Raw genomic sequence first — 18,376 nt, forward strand, 5'->3', positions numbered from 1 at the left:
GAAACGCTATTAGCGCGCACCCTGCTAACTAGCTAGCCATTTCACATCGGTTACACCAGCCTAATCTCGGGAGTTGATAGACTTGAAGTCATAAACAGCTCAATGCTTGAAGCACAGCGAAGAGCTGCTGGCAAAACGCCCAAAAGTGCTGTTTGAATGAATGCTTACGAGCCTGCTTCTGCCAACCACCGCCCAGTCAGACTGCTCTATCAAATATCAAATCATAGACTTAATTATAACATAATAACCCACAGATATACAAGCCTTTGGTCATTAATATGGTTGAATCCAGAAACTATCATTTCGAAAACAAAACTTTTATTATTTCAGTGAAATATCGGAACCGTTCCGTATTTTATCTAACAGGTGGCATCCCGAAGTCTACATATTGCTGTTACATTGTACAACCTTCAATGTTATGTCATAATTATGTAAGATTCTGGCAAATTAGTTTGCAACAAGCCAGGCGGCCCAAACTGTTGCATATACCCTGACTTTGCGTGCAATGAACGCAAGAGAAGTGACACAATTTCACCTGGTTAATATTGCCTGCTAACCTGGATTTCTTTTAGCTAAATATGCAAGTTTAAAAAATATATACTTCTGTGTATTGATTTTAAGAAAGGCATTGGTGTTTTTGGTTAGGTACAGTCGTGCAACGATTGTGCTTTTTTCGCAAATGCACTTTTGTTAAATCATCCCCCGTTTGGCGAAGTTGGCTGTCTTTGTTAGGAAGAAATAGTCTTCACACAGTTCTCAACGAGCCAGGCGGCCCAAACTGCTGCATATACCCTGACTCTGTTGCAAAAGAAGTGACACAATTTATCTAGTTTAAAGAAATTCATTTTGGCAGGCAATATTAACTAAATATGCAGGTTTAAAAATATATACTTGTGTATTGATTTTAAGAAAGCATTGATGTTTATGGTTAGGTACATGTTGGAGCAACGACAGTCCTTTTTCGCGAATGCGCACTGCACCGATTATATGCAACGCAGGACACGCTAGATAAACTAGTAATATCATCAACCATATGTAGTTAACTAGTGATTATGATTGATTGATTGATTGATTGTTTTTTACAAGAGAAGTTTAATGATAGCTAGCAACTTATCTTGGCTTCTTATTGCATTCACATGACAGGCAGGCTCCTCGTGGAGTGCAATGAGAGGCAGGTGGTTAGAGCGCTGGACTAGTTAACTGTAAGGTTGCAAGATTGAATCCCCGAGCTGACAAGGTAAAAATCTGTTGTTGAACAAGGCAGTTAACCCACCGTTCCTAGGCCGACATTGAAAATAAGAATGTGTTCTTAACTGACTTGCCTAGTTAAATAAAGGTGTAAAAAAACAATTTATATTAAAAAATTGGTGTCCAAAAATATCGATTTCCGATTGTTATGAAAACTTGAAATCGTCCTTAATTAATCGGCCATTCCGATTAATCGGTCGACCTCTCTAGTTTTTGGTAACTGTATTTCAAGTCAATGTTTCTTAAACTTACAGAATGCAGAACAAAATATCCTAAACTAAATATAAGTGTTGATATTAGTTGGCAGGGGTCTTTACTTCATTATTATTGTGTTTTAATGTACATCTTCTGTAATCCCTTTTTAAGACTTTTTCTGGTAAATGTTTTATAAGACAGATTTTATATCTGTCTGACAATAAATCAAAGCCTTTGCTTATTGCATTTTTAGGATGGAAAACGATTCAAAAATGTATATATGCCTTAATTTATCAAACATATGGACTCATAGCTTTCATTTGACACCCAATTTGCCACCCAATTTGATAACCAATGCTCCTATGAACTTCACATGTTGGTGCTCATGGGTCCTTTTACATGGAAATGCCCTCGTCCTGATAGTGGACCAGTGGGCACGTGTGGGCAGTGGGCAGTGGGCAAGTATTTCTCGTGAGAAATTCCAGATCAATGGATTGAACGGTGAAATCACATTTATATTATTACAGATACCAGTGCTACGGTGTACATTAGCACTATTACAGATACCAGTGCTACGGTGTACTTTAGCACTATTACAGATACCAGTGCTACGGTGTACATTAGCACTATTACAGATACCAGTGCTACGGTGTACATTAGCACTATTACAGATACCAGTGCTACGGTGTACATTAGCACTTGGAAAGGACATATTTTTGTCAAGGGTGGAACTTAGATTTCCACCTCTCACTAACAAGAGAGGTCATGCAGCATTGCAGATGTCAGAAATTCCAAAAATCTATTTAGAGAGAAATAGTTGTTAGAATTCTCTGAGAATTTCTTAATTGCATTTAGCTGAAAGGTTCTGTGGCTGTACCTTTGATCTAGTAGGCCGGTGTTGAGTGTTGTTGTCCAAGTAGACATGCCATGATAATAATCTCACACAAACATAGTATTAATAGTTAACACAGTCAGCTATACTCGCTGAGAAAGCAGCACATGGTGCATGCCCCATTTCCTGTATGTTTTCATTGGCAGGAAAAAGCTACGGCAAATTTAGGTTGGATTTTTGACTCCCAGCTCTAGGAGGAGGAAATAGAGCATGATAAATTACATTTTATTTCTATGAAGATAACCAATATGTTTTAATTTTAATTTTAGGAGTTATTGAAAAAGCAGACTACTGAAGAAGCTTAGAAAAGAAGGCAGAAAATGACCTGAATTCTCAGAAGTGAAAGATTAAGCTAAATGTGTCCGTATCACTCCCATTTCACCTGGGTCCACGCTTCAGTTTCCAATGCCAAATGGATTCCTATAATTTTCACTTTGAGAGAATGAGCAACCTGGACCTGCACCCTCTGAGCCTACCATTGAGTCGGCTCTCCCCAGCCAAGTCCACTAGCAGCATCGACCAGATCACCCACCAGCACGGCAAGGGCGACTCGGCCTACAGCTCCTTCTCTGGGGGCTCCAGTGCCCCAGAATATCCGTCCCCCCTCCTTTCAGACGACCTCCAGCACCACAGCCTGCACTACACAGACCTGAAGTATGTGAAGGCCATCTACCACCCCAACGTCCTCGACTCTGACGCCAAGAACATGGATCAGCTCTACCGCTCGGTGGAGGCCATCTCAAATCAGTACCGCCACAACGATGGCTGCCTGAGTGCTTCACAGTACTGTGATCAGAATCAGGAAACGCTACCGCCCCCTCCTCCCCTGCCGCCTCCACCCCCCGCCCGCATGGACAGCTTCATAGCCACCAGGAACTTGGAGAACTGTAGGGCACAGCATGGCCCCGAGGGCCATATGGCAGACAGGCCACCTCCACGGCCCCAGACAAATAATTCTGTTGCTGCCTGTCTCAAGCCTGACCTAGTCTATGGCCACCGGGCTTCACAGCCCTATCACAGGGACCCAGTCGACCCTGACCACACAGTTAATAACACTGAGCAACAAAAGTCAGCAAACATCTTAAGTGGATCACCCCCTCACACGAGTCAGCCTGAGCAGCCCAAACAGCAGTCCGGTAGCGGCGATGGCGGGCACTTGGAGGGTCAGCGCAAGAGGGCGCACTTGGCCCATGGCTCCCTCATGCCGGAGCAGCAGCGGTCCGCCAGCCCCTGGCATGTGGCACAGAACATGGTCAACAGCAGCATCCAGCACAAGGGCCAGTTCTACTTCGTTACAGGTGTTTGTAAGTCCAGTCTGAAGCATGGCTCTCTGTGTGTGCCAGAGGCGGGCAGTGAGAGCCCTGTGCCAGCGCCAGTGGAGACCCACAGGCTGGTGGAGATGGAGAGTTCACACAACACCATGGACAACATGTTCAGGAACACCCAACAGATGCAGCACAGCACCCATGACACCGCAACAACCAATGACAGGGAGTTTTACACCAAGAGTCAAGATGAGGAGAAACTGATTCAGAGTAGAATTTCATACGGCCCCTCTCACATTTCAAACCAGGGCTCGCGCAGTTTCGATGCCTTAGAAAAAAGTCACAAGGTCCAGAGCAGAGTTATCGGCAGGCATCACAGCCCCAACCACCACATCTTCTACTGCGGCCCAGAGGAGAACTGTCCTCCATTATCAAACTTCCACAACCTGGTAGTCCCTCCTCCAATCAGCATGGAGCAGGCCAACCACCACAAGAGATACAAACAGGTCAAGAGAGGGAGGAGGCAGCTATTAGGAGATGTTGCCAGTGAAAAGATCAACAAGGAAACCACCCCGCTTCTGTACCACCTCACTGGAGCCAACAGGGTGGCGCTGAGTTTGCACAAGCCCGAAAAGGACATTGAGGTCAGTGTGAAAAGTAAAGATGCAGGCCGGAACACCACCTCCATTAGCTGTAGTGATACGACACCACGGGGTGAAACATCCAAGGAAGAGAGAGTGGAGGCTACCTCCCACCCCTGCAACACCCAGGATGATGCCTTCACGAAGTACTACAAGGAGAAACTGAAGGACGCCCAGTCTAAGGTGCTCAGGGAGACCTCCTTTAAGAGGAGGGACCTGCAGCTGTCCTGGCCCCACAGAGTGAGGCAGAGGCCTGAGCTCAGGCCCACAATACTTCACACAGTCTCCTCTTCACAGGACTCTGAGACCTCAACAGACACACTCACCCCCTCCCCATCACACTCCGAGGGGACCGATGAGGAGAACATAAAGGAAACGGGGAAGGAGGTTGAGAAGGTGATAGAGAGCGTGGTGGTGAAGGACAGTGAAAAGGAAAACGGGAGACCAGCGAATGTTGCCCAGCCTCAGGTGCCTCGTATCAGGGGAAGGAGGCGCCTGACTCCAGAGCAGAAGAAGCTGTGCTACTCAGAGCCGGAGAATCTAAACCAGCTGGGTGACACACCCTCCCACCACGCAGCCTGCCGTTCCCTGGGCAACGAAAGTGAAGGAGGCCTGCTAGTGCTCTCAAGTGAGGAGGGGGAGCTGGGAGAACAGGGCCTGGTGGCAGCTAGGAGAAAGATGTTTGAAACCAGAGGCAGGGCCATGTCTGCCTCCAGCCTCTCCAAGACATCCCTGAAGCACCTCCAGCACAAGGCCCTGGTGGCCTACATGGAGCGCAAGACGGGACACAAGGTGGCTGAGTCCCAGCAGCCCAACCCTCAAGCCTCTCAAGTCCCCAGCCAGAGGCACTCCACGGCTGGGAAGCCTTCTGACTGGGATCCCAGGCCTCAGTCTGGGAATAAAGAAGGCCCCAAGAAGAAGCTGCACAGGCCCCACTCCGCTGGTCGCATCCTGGACTCAACCTCCAGCTCGATAAGGTACTCGCAGTTCAGCTCCAGCTCCACCCAGGCCCGAGGTTATTCCCAACAGGCCAGCTGGAGAGAGTTACCCAGCCACTCTCAGGGGAAGTCTGCCTCTGTGGAAAGTCTTCTGGACCAGCCTGAACCACCTGAGTTCTTCAGAAATCGTTCCACCTCAACGCCCCACGCATTTCAGGTAAGCCTCATCATCATTATCATCATCAGAACACTAGCCTCACTCACCAGGCTTTAATGGTATTTGTAGAATTTCATAGAATTTTATGGAGGCCCATGTCACTTTTCTGAATGTACCACAATAAATGTTCAAAGGGTGTTATTAATGTTGATTATTGGTATGTGTTTGGCTACAGGGTCACAACTACATGAATGATCCTTCACCAGTGAATACTCTGGACACTTCCAGGTATGTTGCCCTCACTAGTTTATTGGGAAAGTGGGAGTATCTGTGCCTGTAATGTTTACTGTAAACCATGTGTGTTGTACACGGATGCTTGCTCAAACTTGATTTACTGCGGCATTGAAAGGGAAAACACATACAATGCCTTCAGAAAGTATTCACACCCCTTGAATTTTTCCACATTTTGTTGTTACAGCCTGAATTTAAAATAGATTCAATTGAGGTATTGTGTTTCACTGGCCTACGCACAATACCCCATAACGTCAAAGTGGAATTGTTTTTAGAAATGTTTACAAATTAATTAAAAATGAAAAGCTGAAATGTCTTGAGTCAATAAGTATTCAACCCCTTTGTTATGGCAAGCCTAAATACAATGTGGACACCCCTTAAAATGAGTGTGTTCAGCTTTCTCAGCCACACCCGCAATCTCCATAGATAAACATTGGCAGTAGAATGGCCCGTACTGAAGAGCTCAGTGACTTTCAAGGTGGCACTGTCATAGGATACCACCTTTCCAACAAGTCAGTTCGTCAAATTTCTGCCCTGCTAGCTGCCCCGGTCAACTGTAAGTGCTGTTATTGTGAAGTGAAAACGTCTAGGAGCAAGAACGGCTCAGCCGCGAAGTGTTAGGCCACAGAAGTTCACAGAACGGGAGCGCCGAATGCTGTAGCGCATAAATATCATCTGTCCATGGTTGCAACACTCACTACAGAGTTCCACACTGCATCTGAAAGCAATGTCAGCAGAGAAACTGTTCGTCTGGAGCTCCATGAAATGGGTTTCCATGGCCGAGCAGCCGCACACAAGCCTAAGATCACCATGTGCAATGCCAAGCGCCGGCTGGAGTGGAGTTAAGCTCGCCGCCATTGGACTCTGAAGCAGTGGAAACACGCTCTCTAGATTGAAGAATCATGCTTCACAAATCTGGGTTTGACGGATTCCAGGAGAACGCTACCTGCCCGAATGCATAGTGCCAACTGTAAAGATTGGTGGATGAGAAATATTGGTCTGGGGCTGTTTTTTTGTGGCAACAGTTTGGGGGAAGGCCATTTCCTATTTCAGCATGACAATGCCCCCGTGCTCAAAGCGAGGTCCATACAGAAATAGTTTGTCGAGATCAGTGTGGAATAACTTTACTGACCTGCACTTAGCCTTGACCTCATCCCCATCGAACACCTTTGGGATGAATTGGAACGCCGACTGCGAGCCAGGCCAAATTAACCAACATCAGTGCCCGACCTCACTAATGCTCTTGTGGCTGAATGGAAGCAAGTCCCCACAGCAATGTTCCAACATCTAGTGGAAAGCTTTCCCAGAAGAGTGGAGGATGTTATAGCCGCAAAGGGAGGACCAACTCCATATTAATGCCCATGATTTTGGCCATGTAGTGTAAGTTCAAGTCATATAATAAGTTGCATGGATGACTACCTCATCTCTGTACCTCACACATACAGTTATCTGTAAGGTCCATCAGTTGAGCAGTGCATTTCATACACAAATACAACCACAAAGACCAGGAAGGTTTTCCAATGCCTCGCAAAGAAGGGCACTTATTGGTAGATGGATAAAAAAAACAGACATTGAGTATCCATTTGAGCATGGTGAAGTTATTAATTACACTTTGGTGTATCAATACACCCAGCCACTACAAAGATAGAGGCGTTCTTCCTAACTCAGTTGCCGAGGATGCGTCAACAACATTATAGTTACTCCACAATACTAGCCTAAGTGATAGAGTGAAAAGAAAGCCTGTACAGATTAAAAAATATTCCAAAATATGCATCCTGTTTGCAATAAGGCACTAAAGTAGAACTGCAAAGAAATGAACTTTGTCCTAAATAAAAAATGTTATGTTTTGGGCAAATCCAAAATGTCACTAAGTACCACTCTTCATATTTTCAAACGTGGTGGTGGCTGCATTATGTTATGGGTATGCTTGTCATCGGCAAGGACTAGGGTGTTTTTTTAGGATAAAAAGAAACTGAATAGAGCTAACCACAGGAATAATCCTTGAGGAAAACCTGGTTCAGTCTGCTTTCCAACAAACACTGGGAGACAAATTCACCTTTCAGCAGGACAATAACCTAAAACACAAGACCAAATATACACTGGATTTGCTTACAAAGACGGCATTGAATGTTCTGGAGTGGCCTAGTTACAGTTTTGAAAATCTATGGCAAGACTTGAAAATTTCAGCCTAACAATGATCAACAACCAACTTAACAGAACTTGAAGAATTTAAAATAAATAGTACAAATATTGTACAAGGTGTGCAAAGGTCGTAGATACTTACCCTGAAAGGCACATAGCTGTAATCGCTGCCAAAGGGGATTCTAACATGTATTAACTCAGGGGTAGGAATGCTTGACTTTTACAGCCTTATTCTATAATGCATTAAATCGTTTTTTCCCCCTCATCAATATACACACAATACCCCATAATGACAAAACAAAAACCATTTTTTGTTGTTTAAATTTTTGCAAATGTATTAAATATAAAATAATACAAATAAATATCATATTTTACATACAGTGCCAGTCAAAAGTTTGGACACACCTACTAATTTCAGGGTTTTTCTTTATTTGTACTATTTTCTACATTGTAGAATAATAGTGAAGACATCACAACTATGAAATAACACATATGGAATCATGTAGTAACCAAAAAAGTGTTCAACAAATCAAAATATATGTTGTATTTTATATTCTTCAAAGTAGCCACCCTTTGCCTTGATGAAAGCTTTGCACAAATGTTTTGTTGTGCCGCGACACAATCCTATCTCGGAGCTCTTCGGACAATTCCTTCGACCTCATGGCTTGGTTTTTGCTTAGATATGCGCTGTCAAGTGTGGGACCTTATATAGACAGGTGTGTGCCTTTCCAAATCATGTCCAATCAATTGAATTTACCACAGGTGGACTCCAATCAAGTTGTAGAAACATCTCAAGGATGATCAATGGAAACAGGATGCATCTGACCTTAATTTTGTGTTTTATAGCAAATTTTCTGAATATTTATGTAAATAAGGTATTTCTGTTTTTTTTTTTTTTTAATACATTTACAAAATATTCTAATAACCTGTTTTCACTTTTTCATGATGGGGTATTGTGTGTAGATTGCTGAGGATTTTTATTTAATCCATTTTAGGATATGGTTGTAATGTAACAATGTGGAAAAAGTCAAGTGGTCTGAGTACTTTCCGAAGGCACTGTATGTAAATGAGATGCTTCAGTATTTAATTTTTCAATGAAATAAAAAGAAATGTCTAAAAACATGTTATCACATTGTCATTATGGGGTATTGTGTGTAGATAAGTGAGAAAAAAATATTTTGAATTCAGGCATATTGTGAAGTAAGTCGAGGGGTGTGGATACTTTGTGAAGGCACTGTATATTCTATTCTATTCATTCTATTCTGAGAAGTATATAGACGTAACATCAAGATAAACATTAGACCTACATTACAACTATATTCAGGGAGTCTTTTTCTCTTTTAATCAGCTATGATTAGGGTAAGATAAGAACATACCATATCTGAGAGGAAACTGGAACGTCAGTCTCCAAAGCATCTGAATCTCATCACAATCTCTGTGTTCTTTTTCAGTACTCAGACTCAGAGGCCAGTAGATGAGGAGACGGTGGTAATGAGGAGAGGCCAGGCCATGTCGGTCCCTGAGGGTCAGCGAGTCCGGGTGGTGGCCCAGCGGGGAAAGTCCATGGAGGAGCTGGGTATGTCCCAGGTCAGCCACTCTCTGGTCCTCAATAAGAGCTCTGAGCAGCTGGACCAGCTCTGCAGTAGGCAGATGGGCCCAGGACCAGGCCAGGAGAAGAGGATCGTCTCATTCTTTGGCGAGGGCCAGGAGAAAGCCCAGAGGCAGACCAAGAGGAAGTCCCTCTTCAAGCAGGAATCTGCACCACAGCTGGGCAGTGAGGAAGACAAAGAGGAGATGACTAAAAGCACCAGAGAGTCTAGTGAGTCTGTCTCCCCTGCATGGAGAACCTCGTCTCGGGTCAGGACTCGCTCAGACGGCTCCCCCAGATCATATGACTTTGGCCCCCTCGTTAAAGATGAGATCGAGACCACTGAGCTCTCCTGCGATGTCCCACTCCCACCGTCCCATAACGTTCAGGAGTCCAGTGAGAGAGCGGTCAAGTCTACCTCAACCTCTCCCTCCATACCCACAAATCCCAGGGGCACTAGAGAGAGCAAGACTGGCTCAAGGTAGATGACCATATAATGATAAAGTGACCCTCATTCAGCATATGATATTCTCATCATTGTTACTGTATAAATGGCTATTTATCACTGTTGATATTATTTGAATAATTCCATTTTCTAATGTCTTTCTCATTCCAGCAGAGTGAAGACCGCCCGTCCTTTACACCACTCTGTGGTGAGAGAGCAGTCAGTGGACGAGCCCAGTGTGAGTCCCAAGTCCCCTCAGGAAGTCTCCCTGAGCTGTGGAGTCACCACAGACCCCACTCTGTGGATCATACCACCTGAACCAGGGAGCAAAGACGAGGGCGAGGACCCAGCACTTTCTGATAATCTGGCCGAGGGAGAAACTCCAAATCTAGCCCCTGCTCCGGCAGCTTGTGAGCCCCTTACAATTTCCTCCTCCTCCACCACACCAGACCCTGACACTGACACTTCCCAGAGTGGGGAGGGCGAGCAACCAGAGGAAAAAAAGGAAACCAATGTGGTGGAGGGGGAGACCCCAGCAGGCGAGACAGAGAGCCCAGAAAAGACACCCACCACAGAGGAGTCAAAGTGGGAGGAGCTGGTGGAGGAGGTGGTCACAGCGGACCAATCGCTGGCTCGGGTGCTGCACCCGTTGACCAATCGTAAGACGGCGCTGATGCTAATGGAGCGTCTACTGTCGGAGGACACTCTGCTGATGGAGGAGCACTATAAGAAGAAGCAGGAGCAGAGAGACGCTGCAGACAGGTGACTCTCATTATTAGACACATTATACTGTACCGGTTCAGGTGTCTGATGGCCACACCCTCGATCAGCAGGTGCCATGTTACCTGCTGTTATGTCGACGCGCCTAGATATCTGCTTCCAAATTGCACTAGATTGAGAGACACGTGTAAAAGACAATCTCATGGCTAAAGGCCGATGAACATCTTTCCAAGGTTAATCTCATCCATATGCATCACTATCATCAGTATCATGCCCGTGTCTTTTTCCGCTCTCTCTACCTGAAGCTCTGAAGCGGTGGATGACCCTGAAGCACGTCCCACATCTCCTGACGATGATCAAATCCAACCCCAACCAGAGCCACTGAGCAAGGCGGATGTCACGGAGAAGAAGGTCATTATTGCTTTTCAGCTCTGCATTATGTTTTTTGTTGTTTTAATAGAAGTGGGTTTAGTTTATCACTGCCAGCTGATGATGTCATCTTAATATCATCTGGGTGCAGTTCAACTAAGCAGGTTTGGCATCACCTGATGAAGTCTGCCCTGATTATTGAGATGCCAGATAAACTGTCAGACTCTTATCTTATCTCCTGTTTGTTTTGAGCTGACCATAAAGAGCCCAAAAGCACAATGTCATGTATAATGTTCTCTCTCAAACTCACCAATTCCCTCCCCTTCCTACAGAGGCTGCTGGTGGTGTGTATTGAGAAGCGCCTGCGGGCCCTGGAGGAGCCCTGTGGTGCCCTGCAGGTGGAGGTGCATGAGAATGGGGTGCGGGGCGAGGCCGTGGAGGCCCTGGTTCGGGAGCGGTGTACGCCCGTGGAGCTTGAGCGCTACGGCCTGTTCATCGGAGACCTGGAACGCGTGGTCAGCCTGCTGCTGTGTCTGTCCTCTCGGCTGGCCCGCGTGCAGAACGCCCTGAGCACCGTGGACCAGCACACAGACGAAGAGGAGAAGGTGAGAGAGATCAAACATGCAACGTGCGAACATGCTGGTTGAAAAAAAAGCACCTTATCTGAGCAATTGTGAGAAATGAAGAGGGATTGTTGATGTTGTTTATTTGATTGATTGCCTTTATTAGGTTTTGTAATGAACATGTTGACAGTGTTTCTCAGCTGGATATGTACTTTTCAGTCAATTCCTAATAAGATGTTATGATTAGACTGAAGGCGTACATCACCTGATGTCATGCGATTCCCCTCTGATTATCTCCACAATAGTTTCTTGCTAAATGTTCTAGTTTTGTGTGCTTCAAATTTGCTTCAGTGCCCATGCTAGATTCTGATGTTTTGTTGTTTCCCTGGATCTTCATATTTGTATTCAATGGGCTCATAGTTTAAATATTTCTATGAATTTCACATTGACTGCCCTTTGTATTGAGTGTGTTTTAGTGGCTTGTGTTTTCTGCTGCTATCAGCAGTGCTGGTATTTACAATGAGTCACCGAAACTCCAAACCAGTTTCGATGCAAATTTCTATCTGTCCTGCCCTCTGTCGACAAAAAGAAATACTGCATCACTTTACTGTGGAACTGCAACATGAGCTTACTTGACTGGCAGTTTCTCCATAACAGCTGACCACAAAATGCCTTTCCGTAAACACTACTAGTACACATTGGATAATGTTGAAACATTTAGGGAATAATCCAACCTTTTTTAATCCCTTGGCAGGATTCTCTGGACAACCGTCACCGTCTGCTGTGCAAGCAGTGGGAGGACGCCAAAGACCTGAAGGACAACCTGGACAGACGGGAGAGGATGGTGTCTAACTTCCTGTCTCGCTGCCTGACGGCCGAGCAGCTGCAGGGCTACCAGCACTTCGTCCAGACCAAGGCCTCGCTCCTCATCAGGATGAAGGACCTGGACGAGAGGCAGCGTCTGGGGGAAGAGCAGCTGGAGTCCCTGCTCAACACCCTCCCTCCCTGGGGACCACCATTAGGACCCCATCCTAGTCTATCATCTCCCCCAGCTGTCCATCAACTCTCTGGGCTTATAGAGCCCTGAATTGCCTCTGCTTCATCCATCCTGGGCTGTCACCAGCCAGCAAAATGACATGGATGTCTGTAAAAAATAAAAAATAAATAAAAAAAGGAGTCCCACAGACTTCATCTGTCCATATGTATGTATGTATGTATGTATGTATGTATGTATGTATGTATGTATGTATGTATGTATGTATGTATGTATGTATGTATGTATATTTGTGTGCCTTTAGAGGGGTGTAGAAGTTAGGACTACAGTGTGGAATGTTCAGTATATCTATTATCACTATAATTGTATGTATGTCCTTTTCACCTCCGCCTGTGACTTTGAAAAACATTATAAGCTTTAAGATTGTATTCTGGCCTGGAATTAGTCTTGTTGATCAATCATACTGTACTGTATGTGTCTGTCTGAAGCCTGGTGAGTGAGGATAGCCTGATAAGGTTGCTAAAATACTGTATATCTCAGTCAAAGTAGGTGGTAGATTTAATCTCCTTATGTTTTTTTTTACGCGTTTAAAATGAAGGCACTATAGATGAAAACCAAAAAGGTGAATGAAAAAAAGCACTTTGATATGTAACTGCACATTTCTGTTTTCTTTTGAAAACACTAAATTCAAAAGCTAAGCCTTACTCCATCCAATGTTGTTTTTTCAACTGGTTTATATAGGACGTTTAGGAAGTTGGTGGCACCTTAATTGGGGAGAACAGGCTCGTGGTAATGGTTGGAGTGGTTTCCATGTGTTTGATGCCATTCCATTCGCTCCATTTCAGCCATTATTATGAGCCGTCTTCCCCTCAGCAGCCTCCACTGGTGGTATGTATGACATTCAACGATGCCAATTATGTACAGTATAGCCCACTGCAATTTAGGCTACAGATATTATGTCTTATTGTTTCATGCTGACAAAGATCCACCAAAGAGGTGGACCTTTTTAAAAAGATATGAAGCATTTCCATTCCAGATCATTAAAAAAAAAATATCCTTTGTATCTGACAAACTACGCTGACTTGAAATTATACAAGAATGAAATGACCAAGAACTTAACTCTCTTTCCTTTACCTCCTTCCACTAGACTGTTGATTAGGCTCCCTCACAGTACTCTAGAAGTAGTGAATCTGTTCTCGCTCTAGTAATCGTTTTAATGGAATCCTTGTGGTGGCCTTCAATGTCAACATTCCCCAGGAAAAGCCTTCATGAGGCATGACTTATGTGGAAATGCACAACCACAAATCTTCATTTTCGACCTTTTGTTTTGCATAATAACGCAAAAAAAAAAAATGAGTGCATAATAACGTTTGCTTCGTGTTCTTTTGTCCTTGTGTGATGTTGATTTCTGTTTTGCTATGATCAAGTGGAAAGCACCGCGTTGTTATGATCCTGTGCTAAATGATGATCCAGCAGAGCTTACTTACATCACCGCTTCCCTCTGATTGATACTGTATGTGTTCATTGTGAGGGGATTAGGATGAGAGAAACCTTTTCCTGTTTAAGCAACAGTACCCTGTGTTTGCTTTGTGTTCTTTGGTCCTTGTTTGTTTGCCCAGTCCTATTCATTCACAGATGAATATTGTTATTATTGCTCTCATACATGTGCTCGTGTACTATATTACTATATAACGTTCACCCACGAGTGGATCTTCTGTTTGAGGACTTCCTGATGATGGTTGCAGAACTGAAAGAAGAAGAAAGAAGGTCAATGTACTGTTAATCGGCGGAATGGATTTTTTTTTTTTTTGCGAAATAACTGAGAGAACACAAACGATACACATTTCCACAAAATTAAATTAAATCTAATGTACACTGCTCAACTGTCTCACTCTACACATTTCTCTGGAGATTTACGGCGATGTCCATTTCAGTTTGCTAAACAAATGTGTGTTTGTTTTGGCCTTTGTATAGAGGACAGCCACAAAGGTGAAGTTGGGATTCTGCCTCAGAGCCTCGTTGTTTATATGGCCTGAAGGAATTCCTGAGACATGCAAGAGATCTGTCCCTGGAAACCGAGGCAGAGCGTCACCAACATAAAGGACATTCTTGCTTCCAACAGACCCATGCTGTTTCCTGCTATGTATATAAACATATATTATTGTTAGTAACTTATCACTTATTTTTACCCATTTGTCAAAAAGTGTTAATAAATATCCCACAACAGGACTGATGTTTTGGGTTTTTGCAATCCGTAAAGGGATGCATTTAAAAAGGATAATCACAACGAATGACACGTTTTATTGGTTTTCAATCAATCCCAGTCTTGGGATGACAGTATGGGCCTTTGTATTTCCTCTGCCTGTCTTCATTGTGTCTGACTCACTGTCACCTCCCTGTGTTGTGTTTTGTTTGCCTTGTGGAAATTCTACTTAATTTGTTGCTTGAAATTGTCATGACATTTGTTATATTGTGAATAAATGAAACATTCTCCTTCCACCAAACCGTTCGCTATATCTGAATAAAAATGGCCTAAGGTACATCGAACTCATTTTATGCTTCTTGAAACATCTTTTGAAACGACAGATTCATAATGTTAGCAGATGTTATTGTCTTCACTAATATGGTATGTGTTATATGGAGAGGCTGATGAGCTCAAATTCAGTGGGATTGGATCGGCTTGTTGAAGGGAGGCGTCTCCCCATGTCCTCTGGCCTCGTTAGCAGCTCTGATGGAATGCTGCCCAGTTTGTTTGTGAACAACAACAAACGCCTATTATGAGGCATTGAATGTTTGAGAAAAAACAGGATTTTTTTTGGCACATCCCTCCAGAAACCAAGAGAGAGATGCCAGAATACAGCATTAACTAACTCCCAAGGTTACTAGAGAAGGTCAAGCTAAGCATATGCATACTTTAGCAAACAAGGACATAAAACTAAATTGGATTTGACAATTGAGAGACATTTACAATATACAAGGATCACAAAATCTGTGTTATACAGATCTCATGTGCAAGCTACTGTAGTGTGGGGTAGTGGTCCAGTGAATATTCAGGCTACTGTAGTGTGGGGTAGTGGTCCAGTGAATATTCAAGCTACTGTAGTGTGGGGTAGTGGTCCAGTGAATATTCAAGCTACTGTAGTGTGGGGTAGTGGTCCAGTGAATATTCAAGCTACTGTAGTGTGGGGTAGTGGTCCAGTGAATATTCAGGCTACAGTAGTGTGGGACTGTGGGTAATGGTCCAAAAAGTGTTGTGTAATAAAAGACAGTGACGAGTCATTTGTGTGACTGTGTCCTCGCCCCTGGCCCTGCTGCAGTGGGAACATTTGTTCCAGCCCTGGGGTGAGAATTGGCTTGACGCAGACATTTCACTGCGAAGGAGGTGACATCATGAGAGGGGCAGAGACACAGCTTGAGTAAGCCTGTTCACTTCTCATCTCTTCAGCCTCAGGGGCCCAGGCTGACATTAGCACATGCTCAGTTAGCTGAATCACAATCTCATGCTGCCTATATGAAGCCACGAAACCAACAAACGGAGATATTTCACATGCTGATATTTGGGATGCCAGAGTTCAGTAGATGGTTTTTATCTTCATGAAATATATTTTTTTTCCTAACACTGGCAAATTACATTATTATTAGTAAAGTATGTATTGTACGAGAGCAATAACACAGATTAAAGACAAAAGGCATGTCATTTGAGATTTCATAAGTATGTCTTTGCATTTTACCAACTCAACCCTTTCACAGTTTATCACTATTTACTCATCATAACACATTCATACTACAGGAATCTTGGAACAGTTAGGCCACGTACACTTGTTCATTTTCACAATTATTCAGCACTACAGCCTCTTCCCACAAATGTATTTCTTAGAAAGAAAATAGATCGAAAATGACCTATAATATATTTCAAAGTTCAACGACTATACAGGGAAATTATTATACAAATGGAAATCGCCAACACTGAGAGTGAAGGCACTATAAATGTCCAGGCATGAAGCCATATTCATACCCTATTCTCCTCTTAATCAGATGTTTAATACAGGAACACAATGATGTTTAAATGGATTCCTAATCTGTTGTTGAAATGGTCATGTAGAGATTTAGTTTGACAAGGATCTGCTGAAATGAACATTGAATCCCATTAGTATGTCATGCATTACTAATTCAATACGAAATAAAACGTGACACACCATTTGATACACTAAGAATGCAATGTACATGACACAACAGAGAGTACCACATTTTACAAGTGACTTACTATACCTCCTATCCTGATAATATGTTTTCTTGAGGTTTGATTGCTTAGAAGGGAGAGGACTGGAATGATATGCTGGTTGCTCTTGTTGATTTATGAAAACTAAGTTCAACAACTGAATAAAACCCTTATGTACATACTGTACCCCCATATGTTCCTTCCTCTTATACCCCTATATTGTCATCTCTAAATCAGAGTCACAATCCTCAAAAGCACACATGATTAAATAGATTTCATGCTAAATATAATAGCCTATTATTGCAGTTCATATCAGACTCATGGCACTTAAATACATCGGAGGTGGCTCTGTGCATGGATTAACTTTCATTTCTCTCATCCCTCGGGTCGTCACCCAGCGAATAAAAAGTGGGTCTTTGCTTGTGCTTTTTCTTTTTTGAAGAGGTGACTTATCGTATGCAAGCTTTTGGAGAGTTCTGGGAAGTTATCTAGCTCCTCCCTTTCCAGTTGGATAACTTCCTGGGGCTGGACATTAGGTTCACCAAGTAGCTCCCTCACCTCAGCAGAAATCCCTTTGTGTAGGTAGTGATATGGCTTCTTCCCACAATTGTCTCTTATATTCACATCCGCTCCATATTCACGCACCAGCATGGCCAACACAAACTCCTGGTCATGCAATGCAGCAATGTGTACCCTCCATATGTCCTGGCAGTGACGTCGAGGTCCATTCCACCTTGCCTGGATTTGTCGATGATCTTACCCACCATCTCACTGTTGCCCAGTGGAGGGCTGCGAAACCAGACATGAAGTTATTCTTCTCTGCCAGCTGTGTGTCTCTGAGGAGCAGGCCGTACACCTAACTCCAATGTCCAGCAGCAGATCTCACTAGCCACTCGTGCTCTGCCTTTTCCAGGGGGACTGTGGATGTGTACTTAAGCTCCTCTGAGGGTTTGGTCGTCTTGACAGCCCTCCTTGGTATGGCCGAGCTCAAACCCACACTGTCAGTGGATGGTCTTCTCTTGGTTCTAGAAGAGCTGAAGGCATCTTGGTCAGGTGAGCCTCTCCTTGGAGGGTCATCATCATCTTCCGATTTTAGTTTATGGATCTCCATTCTGGTTAAGTTTGGAGGCATTTGTAAAGTCAGTGCAAATGGCTTCTGCACATTAGGGTTCTCTATCTTCCATGGATACACAGTCCTTCCTGTGGGGCTATATTCTCTCTGTGCATCAGCCATATGGTCTATGTTGAAATTCAGGGGCCTTTAAGGTTTGATATCCACCTTTTTTAATTCCAGCTCTATAGGTGAATGCACATCACTGTCATTTGAGACACATTCACTGACACTTGGAATAACAGGTTCTTGGAGGGTTTCAGGACTTGAAGTCTCACAACCTCCACCTTGAGAATGTGCACTGTGCTTGATGTTCCATACAGGTGAGGATTCACCTGGCTCTGGGACCTCTTCACTTACAGACTTTATAACATGTACATCATTTGTTTCTCGTAAACAACTGCTGATTTTTTTTTTTTTATACCTTACATATTCAATTACTTTCACGACGGCAACAGTGTTGGACTAGAATAGATCTATGTGCTGTTTCTTCTCTGAGGGATCAGCGCAGTTCAGGAAACCTTTGAACTTACACAGTAACTCAGAATTCTTCAACAACCCACCTCCTTCTATTAACAGTAAGATAATAGCTTCTTGA

At 43.8% G+C, this 18,376-nt stretch overlaps 1 protein-coding gene across 3 annotated transcripts in view; it reads left to right on the forward strand.

The window, feature by feature from the left end:
• LOC118390873 (protein Shroom3) overlaps nucleotides 1-14,999 on the forward strand; it is a 50,141-nt gene extending 35,142 nt beyond the window's left edge. For 2 of the 3 annotated variants that reach the window (XM_035781582.2, XM_035781583.2), the window contains exons 2-8: nucleotides 2,605-5,396; nucleotides 5,572-5,624; nucleotides 9,221-9,838; nucleotides 9,974-10,564; nucleotides 10,828-10,933; nucleotides 11,224-11,496; nucleotides 12,209-14,999. In XM_035781582.2, the coding sequence (XP_035637475.1) occupies nucleotides 2,748-5,396; nucleotides 5,572-5,624; nucleotides 9,221-9,838; nucleotides 9,974-10,564; nucleotides 10,828-10,933; nucleotides 11,224-11,496; nucleotides 12,209-12,541 (4,623 nt within the window). In that variant the 5' untranslated portion in view covers nucleotides 2,605-2,747 and the 3' untranslated portion in view covers nucleotides 12,542-14,999. The remainder of the gene's footprint in view (nucleotides 1-2,604; nucleotides 5,397-5,571; nucleotides 5,625-9,220; nucleotides 9,839-9,973; nucleotides 10,565-10,827; nucleotides 10,934-11,223; nucleotides 11,497-12,208) is intronic. The other variant, XM_035781584.2, reaches the window with a different exon arrangement.
• The last annotated feature ends 3,377 nt before the right edge of the window (nucleotides 15,000-18,376 follow it).

This window comes from Oncorhynchus keta, chromosome 12, assembly GCF_023373465.1.
Source record: "Oncorhynchus keta strain PuntledgeMale-10-30-2019 chromosome 12, Oket_V2, whole genome shotgun sequence".
NCBI lineage: Eukaryota > Metazoa > Chordata > Actinopteri > Salmoniformes > Salmonidae > Oncorhynchus > Oncorhynchus keta.